Here is a 17,862-nt window from a genome sequence, read left to right on the forward strand (position 1 = left end):
AGCAGCTAGCATGTCGTCCCATGAAAGACGCCGTCGTCTTATTTACTGATGTACTGTAGCCTGCTTATTGTTCCAAATAACTATAACGGTCATCAATTTGTGCTTTTATTAGCATTCTTTAACAAACTAGCACCATACACCAAACCATCAGCTGGTGTACAGTACATTATTATCATACAATTTATGTGAAAAGCACCCAAACATTCCGTGTCTAATTTAAAAAAACTACTTTCAAATGAGCGGCCATGATGAAATCCTCTTATGTTCCCACTCAGGTGTTTGCCATCTCAGATCACGTCTTTTTTTTTGTTGTCACGTTTGCATTTATGCATCTTCCAACAACAAATTGAGGCTCAGTGTCTCGGATAGTGAAATCTCTCTGCCCTTCATTTGTATGTAAAATATGTTGATTAAAAAAATTTAATGTACAGCCTTTTATAATAAACAATTCTATGTACAACAACCATGTTGGTGATTGATTGGGAGTTAAAACTGAACATACACGGTAATAAGTTTGATGTTTTAAAAAAAAAATGTGTGTTTTATTGAGCAGTACTTGTTGATATTAAGGCTGTGATTGTTACAGGACACTTGGCGAAACGGGTTCTCATCATGATCCTTTCAAGTGTGCACGACAAGCTTCAGTGTGGTTCGGGAATTAGACACGTTAAGGTTACGGTACAGTACAACAGCATCACAGCTCAGTGCCTTGCTATTATTACATTGATTCTATTTAAATAAGCATAAACACACACTTATTTACATACATTTTTGGTACACATGGCTTGTGTTATACTCCATAATTTGCGACTCACATAATAGAGGTAGAAAGTGTCACAGTACGTCATTGAGTGACATCTTCACACTCATTTTGGCCTCGTTCCTGTCTGGCAGGAAGAGGAAGGGTTCGGTGGCGTTAGCTGCCTGAAGGTGAGGAGAGGTGTCATTTGTCTCTGGTGAGCACCATCTCAGTGAGCCTGATGAGAGCGTCTCGCTCCGCCGAGGGCCGCAGCATGCTGATGTGTCTGATGGCTTCTTGGCAGTATCGCCGCGCCAGGAAGTTTGTCTGCTGTACGCCGTCACTCTGGGAAGGGAACATTACGCAACAAAAAAGGTGGCATTTTAAGCTTATTTGCTTACGTTTTACAGATCTGGATTTCTAATCGACTTTCAGCCTATTCAGTGATGTTTTCTAGTCAGCCTAGACTCCTTATTTCTATAATCAAATACTTCAACTTGCTGATATAGTTAATCTTCAAACAGCTAAAATAATGTATAAGGCTAAAAATAACCAATTACCTAAAAATGTCATCCAATACTAAATATTGACAGTTACTATGGTACCCATTATGTCATTGTATGGTCATATCACCTCGTACTTCAGTACGGGACAAAAAAATAAAATTAAATAAAATTAAAATAAATAAATAAAAAACTATATTAGGAAAGCAGGAAGTTACTATGGTACCCATTATGTCATTGTATGGTCATATCACCTCATACTTTGGTACGTGACAAAAATAAAATTAAATAAAACTAAAATAAATAAATAAAAAACTATATTAGGAAAGCAGGAAGTTACTATGGTACCCATTATGTCATTGTATGGTCATATCACCTCGTACTTTGGTACGTGACAAAAAAATAAAATTAAAATAAATTAAAAAAACTATATTAGGAAAGTAGGAAGTTACTATGGTACCCATTATGTCATTGTATGGTCATATCACCTTGTACATGACAAAAATAAAAAAAAACTACATTATGAAAGCAGGAAGTGAACAAATGTAACAGTTACTGATTGTAAAAGTACCAGATGGAGGGGTAGGATTTAATAAGCTTTGCTTTTTCCTACTCCTTTTGGACATGTGGAACTGTGAGCTGATTATGTGATGCATTCAATTGTAATCTGATGCATGTTCAAATGAAATAAAACCATTACCAAATAAATCTAGCTAGCTCCTACCTGGATGACGTACTGCCAGGCTCGGTCGACGTCTCCTTTGGAGCTGAAGCGTCTCATAATCATCGCGTGAAGCTCAGGGAACTGAAGTAGATAAATCTATTAGAGCTTTTTCTTTAAATTGATGTCGCCTCCTATGAATCATTACCTGCTGACAAGCAAAAAGAACCGGTCCTGTAGCTAAGCCCAACTTGAGGTCCGCCGCCGAGGGCTTCCCAAGCTGACTGGCGCCTGTGGTGAAGTCCAACACATCGTCCACCAGCTGAACGGAGGAGAAAGAACCCAGCGGCTCATTTTGGACAACTCTGGGCCTTGTGTCCCAATACTTGTGTCCATATTGCTAACCTGAAACGCGATGCCAACATTCCTCCCGTACTGGTACGCTATCTCATGAATGTCCGGGTCTGAATTGACTAAAATGGACACCTTAAGGGTGAAGAAAAGAGTGAAAAAAAACCAGAACGTAGTGTAGAAATTGTGCAGACAGAACGTACATACTGCTTTGCAACTGTTAGCGATCAAGCTGGCCGTCTTCTTGAAGGTTTTCTCCAGGTAGTGTTTGAAGCGCTCGTTCTCGTTCTCCTTGGAACCCAGCTGCATGAACTCTCCTGCGAGGCAGGACTGGAATTATTAGGCTAGTGAGTATGTTCACCATTTTTATAGATACCGTAAGCTGCAAGAAGCTCAATTCTTATTGGATGCACACGGTGCATCAACACAATTACCTCTGACTAGATCCTCGATGACCTGTGACAACACTTTGACCACGGTGATGTTTCCAATGCGAGCCAGTGCCGTGGAAGCAGCCGACAGTATGAAGTCTCCGGCTAAGATGGCCTAACGGACACAAAACACAATCAACCACACATGCTAACGAGTTAGCGTTTCATTCTCGCTGACCTTTCTTTCCCCCCATACGTCATTGATGGTTCTCTTCCCTCTACGCTTGTCCGAACCATCGATGACATCATCGTGCACCAGGCTAGCCGTGTGGATCATCTCCGAGATCATGGCAACGGCGCGCTGGCCTGGGAGAAGGTCTCTGGAGATAACCAAAAGGAGATCAAACACTTCATCATGGTTACTTACTACAATGTGTGTGTTTACCCTGCTCTGTCGCTATGGATGTTGAGGGCACGCGCCATGAGGACCACGATCATCGGCCGGATGGATTTACCCTTTCCATCAAAGTAGTAGTCACATAAAGACTTCAGCTCCTCTTTGGATACAAACAATTCCTGTAAAGGACCACAATTTCAATAAATACAAGTCTAATTCTAATTTTAGAATTGTATTTATTACTCACTTTTTTGATGTCATCATACAAGCTTGCTAAATCTTTCTGGGCTAGCATGAAGGGGTCTTTCAGCTTGGCATCACTGTGAACATTCTTACAGGAATATGATGCATACAATAGCCGGGGTTCATGTCTGGAGAAATACATACTATTATTATTTTTCATTCAATGGTAACACTGTAATAGAATCTTTAAAATAAAATACAAAATCTCACCTGGTACCGGGTAATGTACTCCTCTGTATGACTCTCTGCTTTGGTTGTAATAATGGCTGCAACACAATTATTAGACTGTTTATGTATGCACAATCTAATCTGAAAGTAAAACTATTTTTAGTTCGCATAAACATAACTAGGAAACCAAATTATAATTTTTACAAAATTTTTTGCTTAGAATAAATCTCCCCAAAAATATTTTTTATTCTAATATATTCTATTTTTTCTAATGTAGAATTTTTTTTTTTACAGTAGCTAGTTGTCCTTTTATTTAATACTTTTTTCTTCACATATGTATTTTTAATACATAATTTAATACTGAAGATACTCGTTTTTTTAATAATATAGATAGTTAGTGTGCTATTGATTGACACGTTTTATAGTTTCAGTGTACAGTAGCTTATGAATGTGTATGTATGACAACTATGATCATCTTGTCATAATCATAATTATCAATGTAATATAAGTAGGACAGATAAGATAATAAAACGCTTCAAATTAAAAGACTAAATGTTAGGAAATACAAATGAATGAATGAAGACGTAGTAGTACGATGTATTTCCGCTGATGCATATAAGGAGGTGCAGCCGTATTGAGCACAGGTTATTGACCCCTGTCACATAAAGTTATTACAGGACACTCGTGCAATTACAAGACCGGAAGTACGAAAAGTATACCATCTTGAGCGGTATTCTAAGCCCAAAGAAGGACCGACTGACAACTCCCTTCACTTTTAAATAACCAAATGACCTTCCCTGACAGCGACTCCCATCCCGACACACTCACCTCGTCACCCGGCCAGGAGCTCCAGCTCGCCCGCCCACTGGACACAACAGAAACAGATCCCGGCCTGACTCTAAAGTGCCACTGGGCTTCTAGTAAACTCGTCCCGGTGTTGCCGATACTCCACCTTTGGCATTGCCGCCACAGTGGGGCCGCCATTTTCGCCCGTGCGCGTGCAGCAGCGGGACCGGAACAGGAAGTTGGTGAGTGACATCGACCATTGCGTAAGCGTTCGCTGTATGCTAACCAAGTGCTAGCCTGTTGTAAATAACGACTTACTTCCGTGTAAACTCGCCATAAAGTCGGATTTATACGTTGTTTCGTTCCTATGTGCACTGTTTTCACTAGTCTCACTATTTTTGGTTGATTGGCGACAACAGATAGCGCCGCGAGTAGGGTTGCTAATAGCGAACAAGCTAACTTTAGCAAGCCCCCATGTTATTTACAGAGGTTGCTAATTGCTAACGAGCTAACTTTAGCAAGCCCCCATATGTTATTTACTGTAAGACGTAACGTCTTAAATCGTCCGAACATTAGACAATTGACACAGACGTGGAGTTGACATGTGGTGCCTTCCTGAAGTAGTGTTATTCACAGTGGTAGCAGCAACAAGCATGACTATAGTCCACATGCTTGACTTTTGCCATAAGGCTGATTCTGAGTGTCAAATTCAGGACATTTTCCTGTCAGGCCAGCAGTCACGTGCACAAATAATAAATTCTAGGTGGAATGCAAGTGTTTTGAACCTCATACAGAACCTGGACCACTTCAGAGTCTCCAATGAGAAGCTCAAAGGTAAGAAAACAATAACATTATTTAGATTATACATTTTGGTGGATCCTCCTCTGATGTTTTTGTTCTGCAGGGGCTTTTCCCATCGATGAAGTCCAGGGGAACGCAGTCCGCACTGTGAAGAACTGCATCTTCTCTGAGTCCAGCCCGACTCCCCTAAAAGGCCCATTGAGATTGGCTGCAGTTTCAAAAGTAACAATAATTTCAAACAAAACTGCATTTTTAATACAGCTGAAATATGAATCTCACATGCAATGATCCATTTACAGGATGTTCTAGAAGGGCTCTTGGATTTGGACATGGCTGTGACCCAGTCAGAGGATTTCCTGCTCTATATCAGTGGAGGACAGCGTCTACCAGGCTCTCAGCCTCTGGCACACAGATATGGAGGCCATCAGGTATGAAAGCTATATCAGGCGAGGAAGTCTGGAGTGACAGAAGTATGTTCAAATTTCCCCCCAAAATGACAACTAAATGTAATTTTTCCATAATATTTATGTAATTTTTGTCCGCATAATTTTATTCTTGTAAAAGTATTACCTAGAAATAATTTTTAAAATGATTTTATTCCCATAAAATTTTAACCTTATTCCTGTAACATGCTATTTTTTGTGCAATTTAATTTCCCCTCAAAATGACAACTAAATGTAATTTTTCTGTAATATTTATGTAATTTTTGTCCGCATATGTTATTCTCATAAAGTATTACTTATAAATTATTTTTTAATTATTTAATTCCCATAAAATTTTAACCTTATTCCTGTAACATGCTATTTTTTTGTGCAATTTAATTTCCCCCCCAAAATGACAACAAAATTAAATTTTTCTGTAATATGTGTAATTTTTGTCCGCATAAATAATGTTATTCTCGTAAAAGTATTACTGTTTTTTTCTGTTAACATTTTCACTTTATTCTTATAAACTACTGCTAATTTTCCCATTTTTGCTGTGTGTGACATGCAGATAAATTCCAAGAGATGTGTGTTTAGAAAAAAGCAGGTACAACTGAGTAAACTATCAGTAATACAATACAACTCACTTTGTTTAAAGAATTTTTTAAAATAAGAATAAAATTGATGGATGCTCATGACCACAAGAGGGCGTAATTTCTCGTTGCAGTGTCATACTGTGATGTGTTAACCTCAATAGGAAAAGTCAAAGCCAATCAGTGTGTCCCTGATTTGTTTGTATTTGTAGTTTTCCCCACAGCCAACAATGGAATAGTCTGTTCCAGGGTCAAGCTGTGTCCATCAGGGAACCTTTTTTAACAGTATAGGCGGTCATTGAAGTAACATTTCAACAATATTGACCATCAGGTGTATTGTATATGAATGTTTTATTGTTATGTAGCGATAAGTGTACTAATTACTTCCATGTCTTGTTCTATGGTCGTCGTCACACTTTCATAACACTTTCTAAAAGTCCTAAGTTTCTGTGGTTTTATTGCATTTTGTAGTTATTGACATTGTTTGTTTTCCAGTTTGGCTACTGGGCAGGCCAGCTAGGCGATGGCCGAGCACATCTCCTTGGTCAGTATACCAACAGGTAAGAGAATATCGTTGCTGTATCTTCCGTGGCTGATGAAGTATTCCAGGTGGAATGTTTGTTTACCAGGAAAGGGGACACATGGGAACTGCAGCTGAAAGGTTCCGGAAAGACCCCCTATTCAAGGTAGCCCAATCGGCATGGAGGCTTTGCCCGTCTACGTTTACGAATGTCCGTCGTCACCCCACGGCAGGTCGGGAGACGGCCGAGCCGTGATTCGCTCGTCGCTCAGAGAGTTCCTTGGTAGCGAGGCCATGCACTTCCTGGGTGTGCCCACCAGCAGAGCCGCCAGGTGAGAGAGAGAGAGAGAGTGAGAGAGGGGGGGGGGGAAGGGGAGAGAGAGAGAGAGAAGGGGAGAGAGAGAGAGTGAGAGGGGGGAAGGAGAGAGAAGGGGAGAGAGAGAAAGAAGGGGAAACAGAGAGAGAAGGGGAGAGAGAGAGAGAGAGAGCAGGGAGAGAGAGAGAGCAGGCTAATGCTACATGCTATGCTAGTGCAACATCACATCGGTTTGTATTGATTGTTATGATTGCCAATCAAACAATTGACTTCCTGTAGAGATTCTGTTGGGCATCTAGTATTTTGGTCACGGCGTGTGGGCGGAGCAATGCGGCCAAGTGGATGAATGACAGCACCAATTTTCACCTTTTCAATGCTTTTTCTTCCAGTTTCGTCGTGAGTGACGAGCCAGTGTTGAGGGACCAGTTCTACGACGGCAACGTGAGAGCAGAAAGAGGTGACTTTTATCGCTCATTGCGTAATCCCGATGACTGTGTAGTAGCTGATCACATGCGGTGTCGCCCCCTCCCCCTCAGGAGCCGTCGTACTCCGCTTAGCCAAATCCTGGTTCCGGATTGGCTCGTTGGAGATTTTGTCTCATAGCGGAGAGCTGGATCTTCTCAGGTGAGCCGGACCTCATGATGCTCTTGTGTTGGTTTGTGTGTTTGACTAGCTTTCTGTTTTTGTGGATTTTCAGAAAGCTACTAGACTTTGTCATCGAAGAGCATTTTCCTTCCATCAAGTCGGACCACTCTGATAAATATTTGGTAAGTCAAATATTATATTAGCTCCATTTATATGTACACTAAATGATATCAGTCAACAAAATACATATTGCACTGATTATTTGCCTAAATTAAACATTCTCAAGCATCAAAATGGCTAATTGACCTAAAATACAACCACAAGGCACAATTGTAACGTAGTATTCCACATTGGCCACTAGGTGTCAGTAATTGTTTGCTGAGGCACTCCAGTGATGCAAGGACATTCATTGCAGGTTTGAATGAATGGTATCACAACAGACACCACAGGAAGTACACTGTCCAGACACTACCAAAATAAAATATTCCATTTATTCATATTGAATCTTACTTTGAGGATGTTCTGGACTGTACTATTTAACTCCCGGGAATTTTACAGGATTTGGACTGATCTTTCAAGACACATAGAATATTGTGTTGTTGGGTTGATTACCAAAAGAAAGATTAGAAGCTCATCTTTCATCAGAAATAGAAACTTATGTTCTACTGCTCATTACTAAAGAACAGAATCTAAGATCTGTTTTCAACCCAAAAAAGGGAGGAAAAACAGAAAAATGTAGCCACCATAACATAAAACTGGTTGTTTTACTTGAAAATCATTTATTTCCAATTGTTACATCATTAGGCTGCACGGTGGTCAAGTGATTAGCGCGTATGCCACACAGCTATGAGACCCGAGTTCGATTCCACCCTCCATCTCTGTGTGGAGTTTGCGTGGGTTTTCTCCGGGTACTCCGGTTTCCTCCCACATTCCAAAAAAACATGCTAGGTTAATTAGCGTCTCCAAATTGTCCATAGGTATGAATGTGAGTGTGAATGGTTGTTTGTCTATATGTGCCCTGTGATTGGCTGGCCACCAGTCCAGGGTGTACCCCGCCTCTCGCCGAAAGACAGCTGGGATAGGCTCCAGCACCCCCCCACCACCCTGGTGAGGATAAGCAATAGAATGAATGGACGGCCATGGCTCTTCACTTCCTGGTATCCTATTTACATGAGGAAGAAGCACTTCCGCCACCTAGTGGCCATTTTTACAGCTAAGAACTGCACCACACTTGATGTCTTCTAATGTGCAGCGGCGTCATCACCTGTTTTTGCCTCTCACTCAAAAAAAAAATACACAATAGCCTCATCGATACGTGTTTGTTAGCGACTGAGTTCACTGTATTAACTTCCTGGTTGTGTTTGTAGGCGTTTTATTCCCGTGTGGTGAACGACACGGCACATCTAATAGCTCAGTGGACCTCCGTCGGCTTTGCACACGGTGAGAAGCTCACGTGACACATCCCACGCGCACATCGACTGACACCCTGGTCGCCGTAGGCGTGTGCAACACCGACAACTTCAGCCTCGTGTCCATCACCATCGACTACGGCCCCTTCGGTTTCATGGACTCCTACAACCCCGGTGCGTACGTCTTCCTTCCTTCTCGACGCCACAGAGAGAGCATAGTTTCACCCGTATCCCAACCGTTTCAGGTTTTGTCCCTAACACATCAGACGATGAGGGTCGGTACAGCGTGGGGCGGCAAGCCGGCGTGGGCTTCTTCAACCTGGACAAGCTGCTGGACGCTCTCAGGCCGCTTCTCACTGCAGGACAACAGCAAGCGTAAGGAAGACGAGGAACCATGTGACGTACGCAGCAACCTGCTTATTTTTTGGTTCTTTAGGGCGGAGAGAGTGTTAAAGGGATACGCGGACATCTACAAGGCAAGGTAAGTCCATCTATTGATGGATGGATATACAGTATGGATCAATCTATGGATCAATCTATGTTTCTGGCATGTTGGTAGGATTCATCAGCTGTTCAAAGCCAAACTGGGTCTTCTTGGTGACGACGTGGAAGATGATGACATCATCGCTCTCCTACTTCAGGTGAGTTCCAATACACGACCCGGATCACTAAGTCTACCTTGACCGAGGGGATTACTGTATTTTCTGGACTACAAGTCGCACAAAGCCAAAAATGCATAACTAGACAGAAGAAAAACATACATAAGTCGCACTGAATAGGTGCTAACTCAATGGTTCTTCAGCTACAAGAGAAATAAACATGAACAAAAAGGTGTCCAGTGTTGTATGTAACATAAATAGTTTTTTCATTTATAAGTATATATAAGTTTATAATATAAGTTTATATAATAACTCTGGAGTATAAGTCATAGGAACAGCCAGCCTATGAAAAAAAGTGCGACTTATAGTCCGGAAAATACATATAATATATTGGTAGTATTCAGGATACAGTACTATTCAATAAGACTAAACATTTGTGTACCGTATTTTCTGGAGTATAAGTCGCACAAGGCCAAAAATGCATAATTAGGTAGAAAAAAACCATAAGTCGCACTGGAGCATAAGTCGCATTTTTTGCAGGTAATTTATTTTAACGACTTGACCAAAACAGACATTACGTCCTCTTGGAAGGCAAGTTCTAACAATAATAAAAGAATATAGAACAGGCTGAATAGGTGTAATATATGCTAACACAATGCTAACAGCTACACAAAAAAATAAACATGAACAGAAAAGGTGTCCAGTCTTTATGTAACATAAATATTTTTTTCATTTATAAGTCGCAGGAACAGGCAACCTATGAAAAAAAGTGTGACTTATAGTCCAGAAAATACAGTATATTGGTAGTATTTAGTATACAGTAGTATTCAGTAGCATGGCATAAGTGGCATTAAGAAACCTGTTTAGCATCTTGTAAATATGGTGGTTAACTTTATCACCTTTACGTTTGTATTAGCCAATATAGTAGATAAAGACAGACATAATAAATAACATGTTAACATTGCCTTGTTTTGGGGACAGCACATTTCCTGCTATGACCTCATCGATGTATTGCAATGGTGGCTTTCCACTCGTATTACCCAATATAGTATTGTAATACAGCCAAAGGTAGCAAGGGACTACTATTATTATACAGCTGTCAGGATGGTGCAATGCAAACAACTGAGTCGCTTGTCAATGTTGTCCAGGTGATGGAAGACACGCAGGCCGACTTTCCAATGACCTTCAGACAGCTGAGTGAGGCTTCAGCGCCGCAGCTCCACAACCGCAACTTCACACAGGTGCTACACTCTTTCAGTACCGGAAATAATGGCCAATAGCGTGGATGGAATGATATTACTTTTTTAAATATACATTTGTGCTCATGGGTTGTCAGGCCTGGGCTCTGGAGGACTTGTCATCACATGGACTCTTTGCAGACTGGCTGAGCATGTACCTGCAGCGCCTCAGCAGGCAGTCACATGACCAAGATGCAACCCGCCAAGCAAGGATGAAAGGTAAAATGATGTTAAAGCGATCCTGTGACAAGACAAACGAAATGCAATGTCGTTTACCTGCAGGTGTGAACCCGCGTTACGTGCTGAGGAACTGGATGGCAGAGTCGGCCATCAGGAAAGCAGAGATGAATGATTTCTCAGAGGTAAGCGTTCAATTTCAATGGACAGTAGCCTTTTATGTCACAGCTTGATTGATTGTGTCCACTAGGTGGCGCTGCTGCACCGCATCCTCTCCTTGCCTTTCATCACTCAAAGCTCAGCAGAGGAAGCAGGCTATGCAGCAAGGCCTCCAAGGTGGGCTCAGAGGTTAAAGGTCAGCTGCTCATCTTGAGGGATCCAACCACCCCAGCTCCAAGATGCCAAAGTAAGAACTACACATTATTCTTATACTAGGCTACTTCTCAATATTTCCTAGAACAAATTCACATTAAAATAGATTGTTAAATTGTTTAATTAGTGATTATATACAAATGTTTTTTTGTAAGAGTATTTACACACCTTTACAAATGTTTAAATTCCAATGCGTATCATTTTAGCTTTGAAGGTTTAATTGCTAAGCACAAATTGTAAACATTGTCAGGTCATCAACTAATGGTGCTTCTTCTTCTGCATGGCGAGCATCAGTTCTGACATAAAGTCTCCTCCTCCTCCTCCTCCTCCATGCAGGGCAGGTGTAGTCCGCTTTGGTGGAGGAGGAGGTACCTTCTTCACCGACCCAGAAGGCCGCAGTGGTGCTCTTGGTGGGGCAGTGGACATCGACGGAGGTGGCGGTGGAGGTGGCGGAAGTGCTCCTGTGAGTGGAGGAGGCGGCGGTGGTAAAAAGGCAGGCTGGGGTGGCGGAGGAAGTGGCATTGTGGTGAGGGGGGGAGGGGGAGGTGGCAGGGTGCTGAGGGGGGGAGGGGGTGGTGGCAGGGTGCTGAGGGGGGGAGGGGGAGGTGGCAAGGAGCCAAAGCCAGGTGCCGGAGGGGGTGGTGGGAGGAAGTCTGGTGGGGCTTCGGAATTGTCGTCCACAGGTGGAGGAGGGAAGTTGGTGGGTAGATGTCGTGGCTGGGGGATAGGTTTGGAGGAACTCATGGGTGGAGGTGGAGGTGGGGGTGGTGGTGGAGGAAAGCCGACATGGGCTGCAGGAGGAGGAGGCGGTGGAGGCGGAGGCGGTCCAGGTAGACTGTTGTCCTGTGAAGGACAGGGACATTTTGTATGTGCATGATAGGTCTGAATGCATCCTCTGTGTACCTGAGTGATGGATGGATGATTGACAGCATGCCCGTTGGCCACCTGGCTAGGTGATGCATCTGGCAGAAGGAAACAGTTAAAGGGACAGTTGACATTATTTGTCATGTATGACATCTCCATTAACTGGGACTTACACCAGTTTCAGTGAGGAGAAACTAGTTCCAGTTCATTTTGAGGGTTACTCAAAACATGGGTTCAAGAGGTGTGTGTGTGTGTATATATATACACACACACATATATATATATATATACACACACACATATATATATATATATACACACACACACATATATATATATATACACACACATACATACGTATGTATGTATATACGTATGTATGTATATACGTATGTATGTGTATATATATATATATATATATACACACACACATACATATACACATACATACATATACACATACAAACGTACATATACACACATACGTATATAGTATATACGTGTATATATACACGTATACATACGTGTATACATACACGTATACATACGTGTATACATACACGTATACATACGTGTATACATACACGTATACATACGTGTATACATACGTGTATATATACACGTATACATACGTGTATACATACACGTATACATACGTGTATACATACACGTATACATACGTGTATACATACACGTATACATACGTGTATACATACACGTATACATACGTGTATACATACACGTATACATACGTGCATACATACGTGTATACATACACGTATACATACGTGTATACATACACGTATACATACGTGTATACATACACGTATACATACGTGTATACATACACGTATACATACGTGTATACATACACGTATACATACGTGTATACATACACGTATACATACGTGTATATATACGTGTATACATACACGTATACATACACGTATACATACGTGTATATATACGTGTATACATACACGTATACATACGTGTATATATACGTGTATACATACGTGTATATATACGTGTATATATACATACATACGTGTATATATACGTGTATATATACATACATACGTGTGTATATATACATACATGTAATGTGTGTGTGTGTGTGTGTATATGTGTATATATATATATATATATATATATATATATATATATATATATACATATGTATGTAGGTATGTAAATATACACATACGCATATATATACACACATACATATATATATTTGCATGACCAAATTGCTTGACTCGTCTCTGACATTGTATTAATGCGTGCTATCGGCTGGCCATGTGATGAGGATGGACGCTTCATCACATACACAACAATACCACGCATTAATACGACGTCACAGACAAGACAAGCAATTTGGTCATGCAAATGTATGACTCTTTTGAACGCACCATGTTTTGAGTAACCCAAGAAACTAACCAGAAGTATGTTTCTGATCACTCAAATCCAACCAGAACAGGACTCCTGTTGTTGGTAAGTCACACAACTTCATGTCAAATGTCATTCCTCCACTCTGTGTGAAAATAAAAATCAATGTGTGCACTGGTGCCTACTTTGTGTTGATGGAACGCTGCGGTTGGCCCACACGGAACCCATGGCCACCTTCTTCTCTGCGGCTTTGTAGTTTTCATACAAAGAGGCACCGTACTGGAAAGAAGAGTGAACCAGATATCTTCAGTCCATCGTCCCCATGATGATCTTGCATTGATAATATACCTTTGCGATGCGGATTCCAGTCACCCAGATGTTCATAGTCCAAGCATCGTCACAACACAGGTACTTGATGTATTGAGAGTCCTTCTGGATCTGGGGATGCTGAGGAGACACATACTGTATGATCAATGTGATTGTCGAGGTTGTGTTTGTACAGCACCAAGCAACCACAAGGGGGCAGGCTGCCCCATAAAGTCATGGGAACATCCATTGATGACTCTCCGCCATTATTAACATGATTTATATCATCCTCCTCTTTGTTACAATGGCAGACTTGGCACCATACAAGAATATTAACAAGGTCATCGTTTTTCACTTCCCTTAAGAGGAAATGTACCATTTCAATAAAAAGTGTCAACTTTCACTTCTTCTAATTGTACTCTTCTTTTGACATACTTTACTATAGCCTTACTATACTTCATGTCCAAAAAATGAAAAAAGTGCCTTACTATAGCCTTACTATACATCATGTCCAAACAGTGCCTTACTATAGCCTTACTATACTTCATGTCCAAAAAGTGCCTTACTATAGCCTTACTATACTTCATGTCCAAAAAATGCCTTACTATAGCCTTACTATACTTCATGTACAAAAAGTGCCTTACTATAGCCTTACTATACTTCATGTCCAAAAAATGAAAAAAATGCCTTACTATAGCCTTACTATACTTCATGTACAAAAAGTGCCTTACTATAGCCTTACTATACTTCATGTCCAAAAAATGAAAAAAATGCCTTACTATAGCCTTACTATACTTCATGTCCAAAAAGTGCCTTACTATAGCCTTACTATACTTCATGTCCAAAAAGTGCCTTACTATAGCCTTACTATACTTCATGTCCAAAAAATGAAAAAAATGCCTTACTATAGCCTTACTATACTTCATGTCCAAAAACTGCCTTACTATAGCCTTACTATACTTCATGTCCAAAAAATGAAGAAAAAATGCCTTACTATAGCCTTACTATACATCATGTCCAAAAAATGCCTTACTATAGCCTTACTATACTTCATGTCCAAAAAATGAAAAAAATGCCTTACTATAGCCTTACTATACATCATGTCCAAAAAATGAAAAAAATGCCTTACTATAGCCTTACTATACTTCATGTCCAAAAACTGCCTTACTATAGCCTTACTATACTTCATGTCCAAAAAATGAAGAAAAAATGCCTTACTATAGCCTTACTATACATCATGTCCAAAAAATGCCTTACTATAGCCTTACTATACTTCATGTCCAAAAAATGAAAAAAGTGCCTTACTATAGCCTTACTATACTTCATGTCCAAAAAATGCCTTACTATAGCCTTACTATACTTCATGTCCAAAAAATGAAAAAAATGCCTTACTATAGCCTTACTATACATCATGTCCAAAAAATGAAAAAAATGCCTTACTATAGCCTTACTATACTTCATGTCCAAAAAATGAAAAACATGCCTTACTATAGCCTTACTATACTTCATGTCCAAAAAATGAAAAAAATGCCTTACTATAGCCTTACTATACATCATGTCCAAAAAATGAAAAAAATGCCTTACTATAGCCTTACTATACTTCATGTCCAAAAAGTGCCTTACTATAGCCTTACTATACTTCATGTCCAAAAAATGAAAAAAATGCCTTACTATAGCCTTACTATACTTCATGTCCAAAAAATGCCTTACTATAGCCTTACTATACTTCATGTCCAAAAAAAGAAAAAAATGCCTTACTATAGCCTTACTATATATCATGTCCAAAAAATGAAAAAAATGCCTTACTATAGCCTTACTATACATCATGTCCAAAAGGTGCCTTACTATAGCCTTACTATACTTCATGTCCAAAAGGTGCCTTACTATAGCCTTACTATACTTCATGTCCAAAAAATGAAAAAAATGCCTTACTATAGCCTTACTATACATGTCCAAAAAATGAAAAAAATGCCTTACTATAGCCTTACTATACTTCATGTCCAAAAAATGAAAAAAGTGCCTTACTATAGCCTTACTATACATCATGTCCAAAAAATGAAAAAATTGCCTTACTATAGCCTTACTATACTTCATGTCCAAAAAATGCCTTACTATAGCCTTACTATACTTCATGTCCAAAAAATGAAAAAAAATGCCTTACTATAGCCTTACTATACATGTCCAAAAAATGAAAAAAATGCCTTACTATAGCCTTACTATACTTCATGTCCAAAAAATGCCTTACTATAGCCTTACTATACTTCATGTCCAAAAAATGAAAAAAAATGCCTTACTATAGCCTTACTATACTTCATGTACAAAAAGTGCCTTACTATAGCCTTACTATACTTCATGTCCAAAAAATGAAAAAAATGCCTTACTATAGCCTTACTATACTTCATGTCCAAAAAATGAAAAAAATGCCTTACTATAGCCTTACTATACTTCATGTCCAAAAAGTGCCTTACTATAGCCTTACTATACTTCATGTACAAAAAGTGCCTTACTATAGCCTTACTATACTTCATGTCCAAAAAATGAAAAAAATGCCTTACTATAGCCTTACTATACTTCATGTCCAAAAACTGCCTTACTATAGCCTTACTATACTTCATGTCCAAAAAATGAAGAAAAAATGCCTTACTATAGCCTTACTATACATCATGTCCAAAAAATGCCTTACTATAGCCTTACTATACTTCATGTCCAAAAAATGAAAAAAATGCCTTACTATAGCCTTACTATACATCATGTCCAAAAAATGAAAAAAATGCCTTACTATAGCCTTACTATACTTCATGTCCAAAAACTGCCTTACTATAGCCTTACTATACTTCATGTCCAAAAAATGAAGAAAAAATGCCTTACTATAGCCTTACTATACATCATGTCCAAAAAATGCCTTACTATAGCCTTACTATACTTCATGTCCAAAAAATGAAAAAGGTGCCTTACTATAGCCTTACTATACTTCATGTCCAAAAGGTGCCTTACTATAGCCTTACTATACTTCATGTCCAAAAAATGAAAAAAAATGCCTTACTATAGCCTTACTATACATCATGTCCAAAAAATGAAAAAAATGCCTTACTATAGCCTTACTATACTTCATGTCCAAAAAATGAAAAACATGCCTTACTATAGCCTTACTATACTTCATGTCCAAAAAATGAAAAAAATGCCTTACTATAGCCTTACTATACATCATGTCCAAAAAATGAAAAAAATGCCTTACTATAGCCTTACTATACTTCATGTCCAAAAAGTGCCTTACTATAGCCTTACTATACTTCATGTCCAAAAAATGAAAAAAATGCCTTACTATAGCCTTACTATACTTCATGTCCAAAAAATGCCTTACTATAGCCTTACTATACTTCATGTCCAAAAAAAGAAAAAAATGCCTTACTATAGCCTTACTATATATCATGTCCAAAAAATGAAAAAAATGCCTTACTATAGCCTTACTATACATCATGTCCAAAAGGTGCCTTACTATAGCCTTACTATACTTCATGTCCAAAAGGTGCCTTACTATAGCCTTACTATACTTCATGTCCAAAAAATGAAAAAAAATGCCTTACTATAGCCTTACTATACATGTCCAAAAAATGAAAAAAATGCCTTACTATAGCCTTACTATACTTCATGTCCAAAAAATGAAAAAAATGCCTTACTATAGCCTTACTATACTTCATGTACAAAAAGTGCCTTACTATAGCCTTACTATACCTCATGTCCAAAAAATGAAAAAAATGCCTTACTATAGCCTTACTATACTTCATGTCCAAAAAATGAAAAAAATGCCTTACTATAGCCTTACTATACTTCATGTCCAAAAAATGAAAAAAATGCCTTACTATAGCCTTACTATACTTCATGTCCAAAAAGTGCCTTACTATAGCCTTACTATACTTCATGTCCAAAAAGTGCCTTACTATAGCCTTACTATACTTCATGTCCAAAAAATGAAAAAAATGCCTTACTATAGCCTTACTATACTTCATGTCCAAAAACTGCCTTACTATAGCCTTACTATACTTCATGTCCAA

General features: G+C 39.3%; 3 protein-coding genes across 7 annotated transcripts in view; 1 reads left to right on the forward strand and 2 right to left on the reverse strand.

The window, feature by feature from the left end:
* Positions 1 to 92: 92 nt before the first annotated feature.
* On the reverse strand, positions 93 to 4,448 carry pdss1 (prenyl (decaprenyl) diphosphate synthase, subunit 1). Of its 2 annotated transcripts, XM_058060622.2 has the most exons (11): positions 4,262 to 4,448; positions 3,476 to 3,531; positions 3,270 to 3,393; positions 3,071 to 3,201; positions 2,864 to 3,005; positions 2,689 to 2,800; positions 2,462 to 2,571; positions 2,309 to 2,389; positions 2,112 to 2,225; positions 1,967 to 2,047; positions 93 to 1,084 (listed from the first exon to the last, which is right to left on the reverse strand). In XM_058060622.2, exons 1-11 carry the CDS (start codon positions 4,415 to 4,417, stop codon positions 944 to 946), a joined length of 1,248 nt encoding a protein of 415 aa, XP_057916605.2. In that variant the 5' UTR covers positions 4,418 to 4,448; the 3' UTR covers positions 93 to 943. The 2 variants fall into 2 exon arrangements, with proteins under 2 accessions (XP_057916605.2, XP_078648435.1); XM_078792309.1 differs by having other exon boundaries at positions 2,309 to 2,571.
* Positions 4,225 to 11,735, forward strand: LOC131109059 (protein nucleotidyltransferase YdiU-like). The gene is made up of 19 exons (XM_058060618.2): positions 4,225 to 5,053; positions 5,124 to 5,242; positions 5,320 to 5,448; positions 6,531 to 6,595; positions 6,665 to 6,721; positions 6,789 to 6,887; positions 7,261 to 7,328; positions 7,408 to 7,495; positions 7,569 to 7,638; positions 8,824 to 8,896; positions 8,956 to 9,039; positions 9,111 to 9,240; positions 9,302 to 9,346; positions 9,425 to 9,506; positions 10,613 to 10,705; positions 10,801 to 10,921; positions 10,985 to 11,064; positions 11,130 to 11,285; positions 11,588 to 11,735. Exons 1-18 carry the CDS (start codon positions 4,822 to 4,824, stop codon positions 11,250 to 11,252), a joined length of 1,758 nt encoding a protein of 585 aa, XP_057916601.2. The 5' UTR covers positions 4,225 to 4,821; the 3' UTR covers positions 11,253 to 11,285; positions 11,588 to 11,735.
* The window catches only part of apbb1ip (amyloid beta (A4) precursor protein-binding, family B, member 1 interacting protein), a 35,016-nt gene continuing 28,499 nt past the window's right edge, over positions 11,346 to 17,862 (reverse strand). For 3 of the 4 annotated variants that reach the window (XM_058060614.2, XM_058060612.2, XM_058060613.2), the window contains 3 exons: positions 13,853 to 13,951; positions 13,690 to 13,783; positions 11,346 to 12,213 (listed from right to left, as the gene is read on the reverse strand). In XM_058060614.2, coding sequence (XP_057916597.2) covers positions 11,510 to 12,213; positions 13,690 to 13,783; positions 13,853 to 13,951 — 897 coding nt within the window. In that variant the 3' untranslated portion in view covers positions 11,346 to 11,509. The remainder of the gene's footprint in view (positions 12,214 to 13,689; positions 13,784 to 13,852; positions 13,952 to 17,862) is intronic. The other variant, XM_058060615.2, reaches the window with a different exon arrangement.

This window comes from Doryrhamphus excisus, linkage group LG7, assembly GCF_037039965.1.
Source record: "Doryrhamphus excisus strain RoL-2023G ecotype Guam linkage group LG7, RoL_Dexc_Guam_v1.1, whole genome shotgun sequence".
Classification (NCBI taxonomy): Eukaryota; Metazoa; Chordata; class Actinopteri; order Syngnathiformes; family Syngnathidae; genus Doryrhamphus; species Doryrhamphus excisus.

Excerpts from the sequence above, each read along its gene's own strand:
- LOC131109059 (XM_058060618.2), top strand. The coding sequence starts at position 4,822 with ATGTGGTGCCTTCCTGAAGTAGTGTTATTCACAGTGGTAGCAGCAACA. Across the intron at positions 7,639-8,823 it reads ACCACTCTGATAAATATTTG|GCGTTTTATTCCCGTGTGGT; the intron begins GTAAGTCAAATA and ends TTGTGTTTGTAG. Across the intron at positions 9,507-10,612 it reads TCATCGCTCTCCTACTTCAG|GTGATGGAAGACACGCAGGC; the intron begins GTGAGTTCCAAT and ends AATGTTGTCCAG.
- pdss1 (XM_078792309.1), bottom strand. The coding sequence starts at position 4,417 with ATGGCGGCCCCACTGTGGCGGCAATGCCAAAGGTGGAGTATCGGCAAC. Across the intron at positions 3,202-3,269 it reads TGTATGATGACATCAAAAAA|GAATTGTTTGTATCCAAAGA; the intron begins GTGAGTAATAAA and ends GGTCCTTTACAG. Across the intron at positions 2,226-2,308 it reads ATGTTGGCATCGCGTTTCAG|CTGGTGGACGATGTGTTGGA; the intron begins GTTAGCAATATG and ends TCCTCCGTTCAG.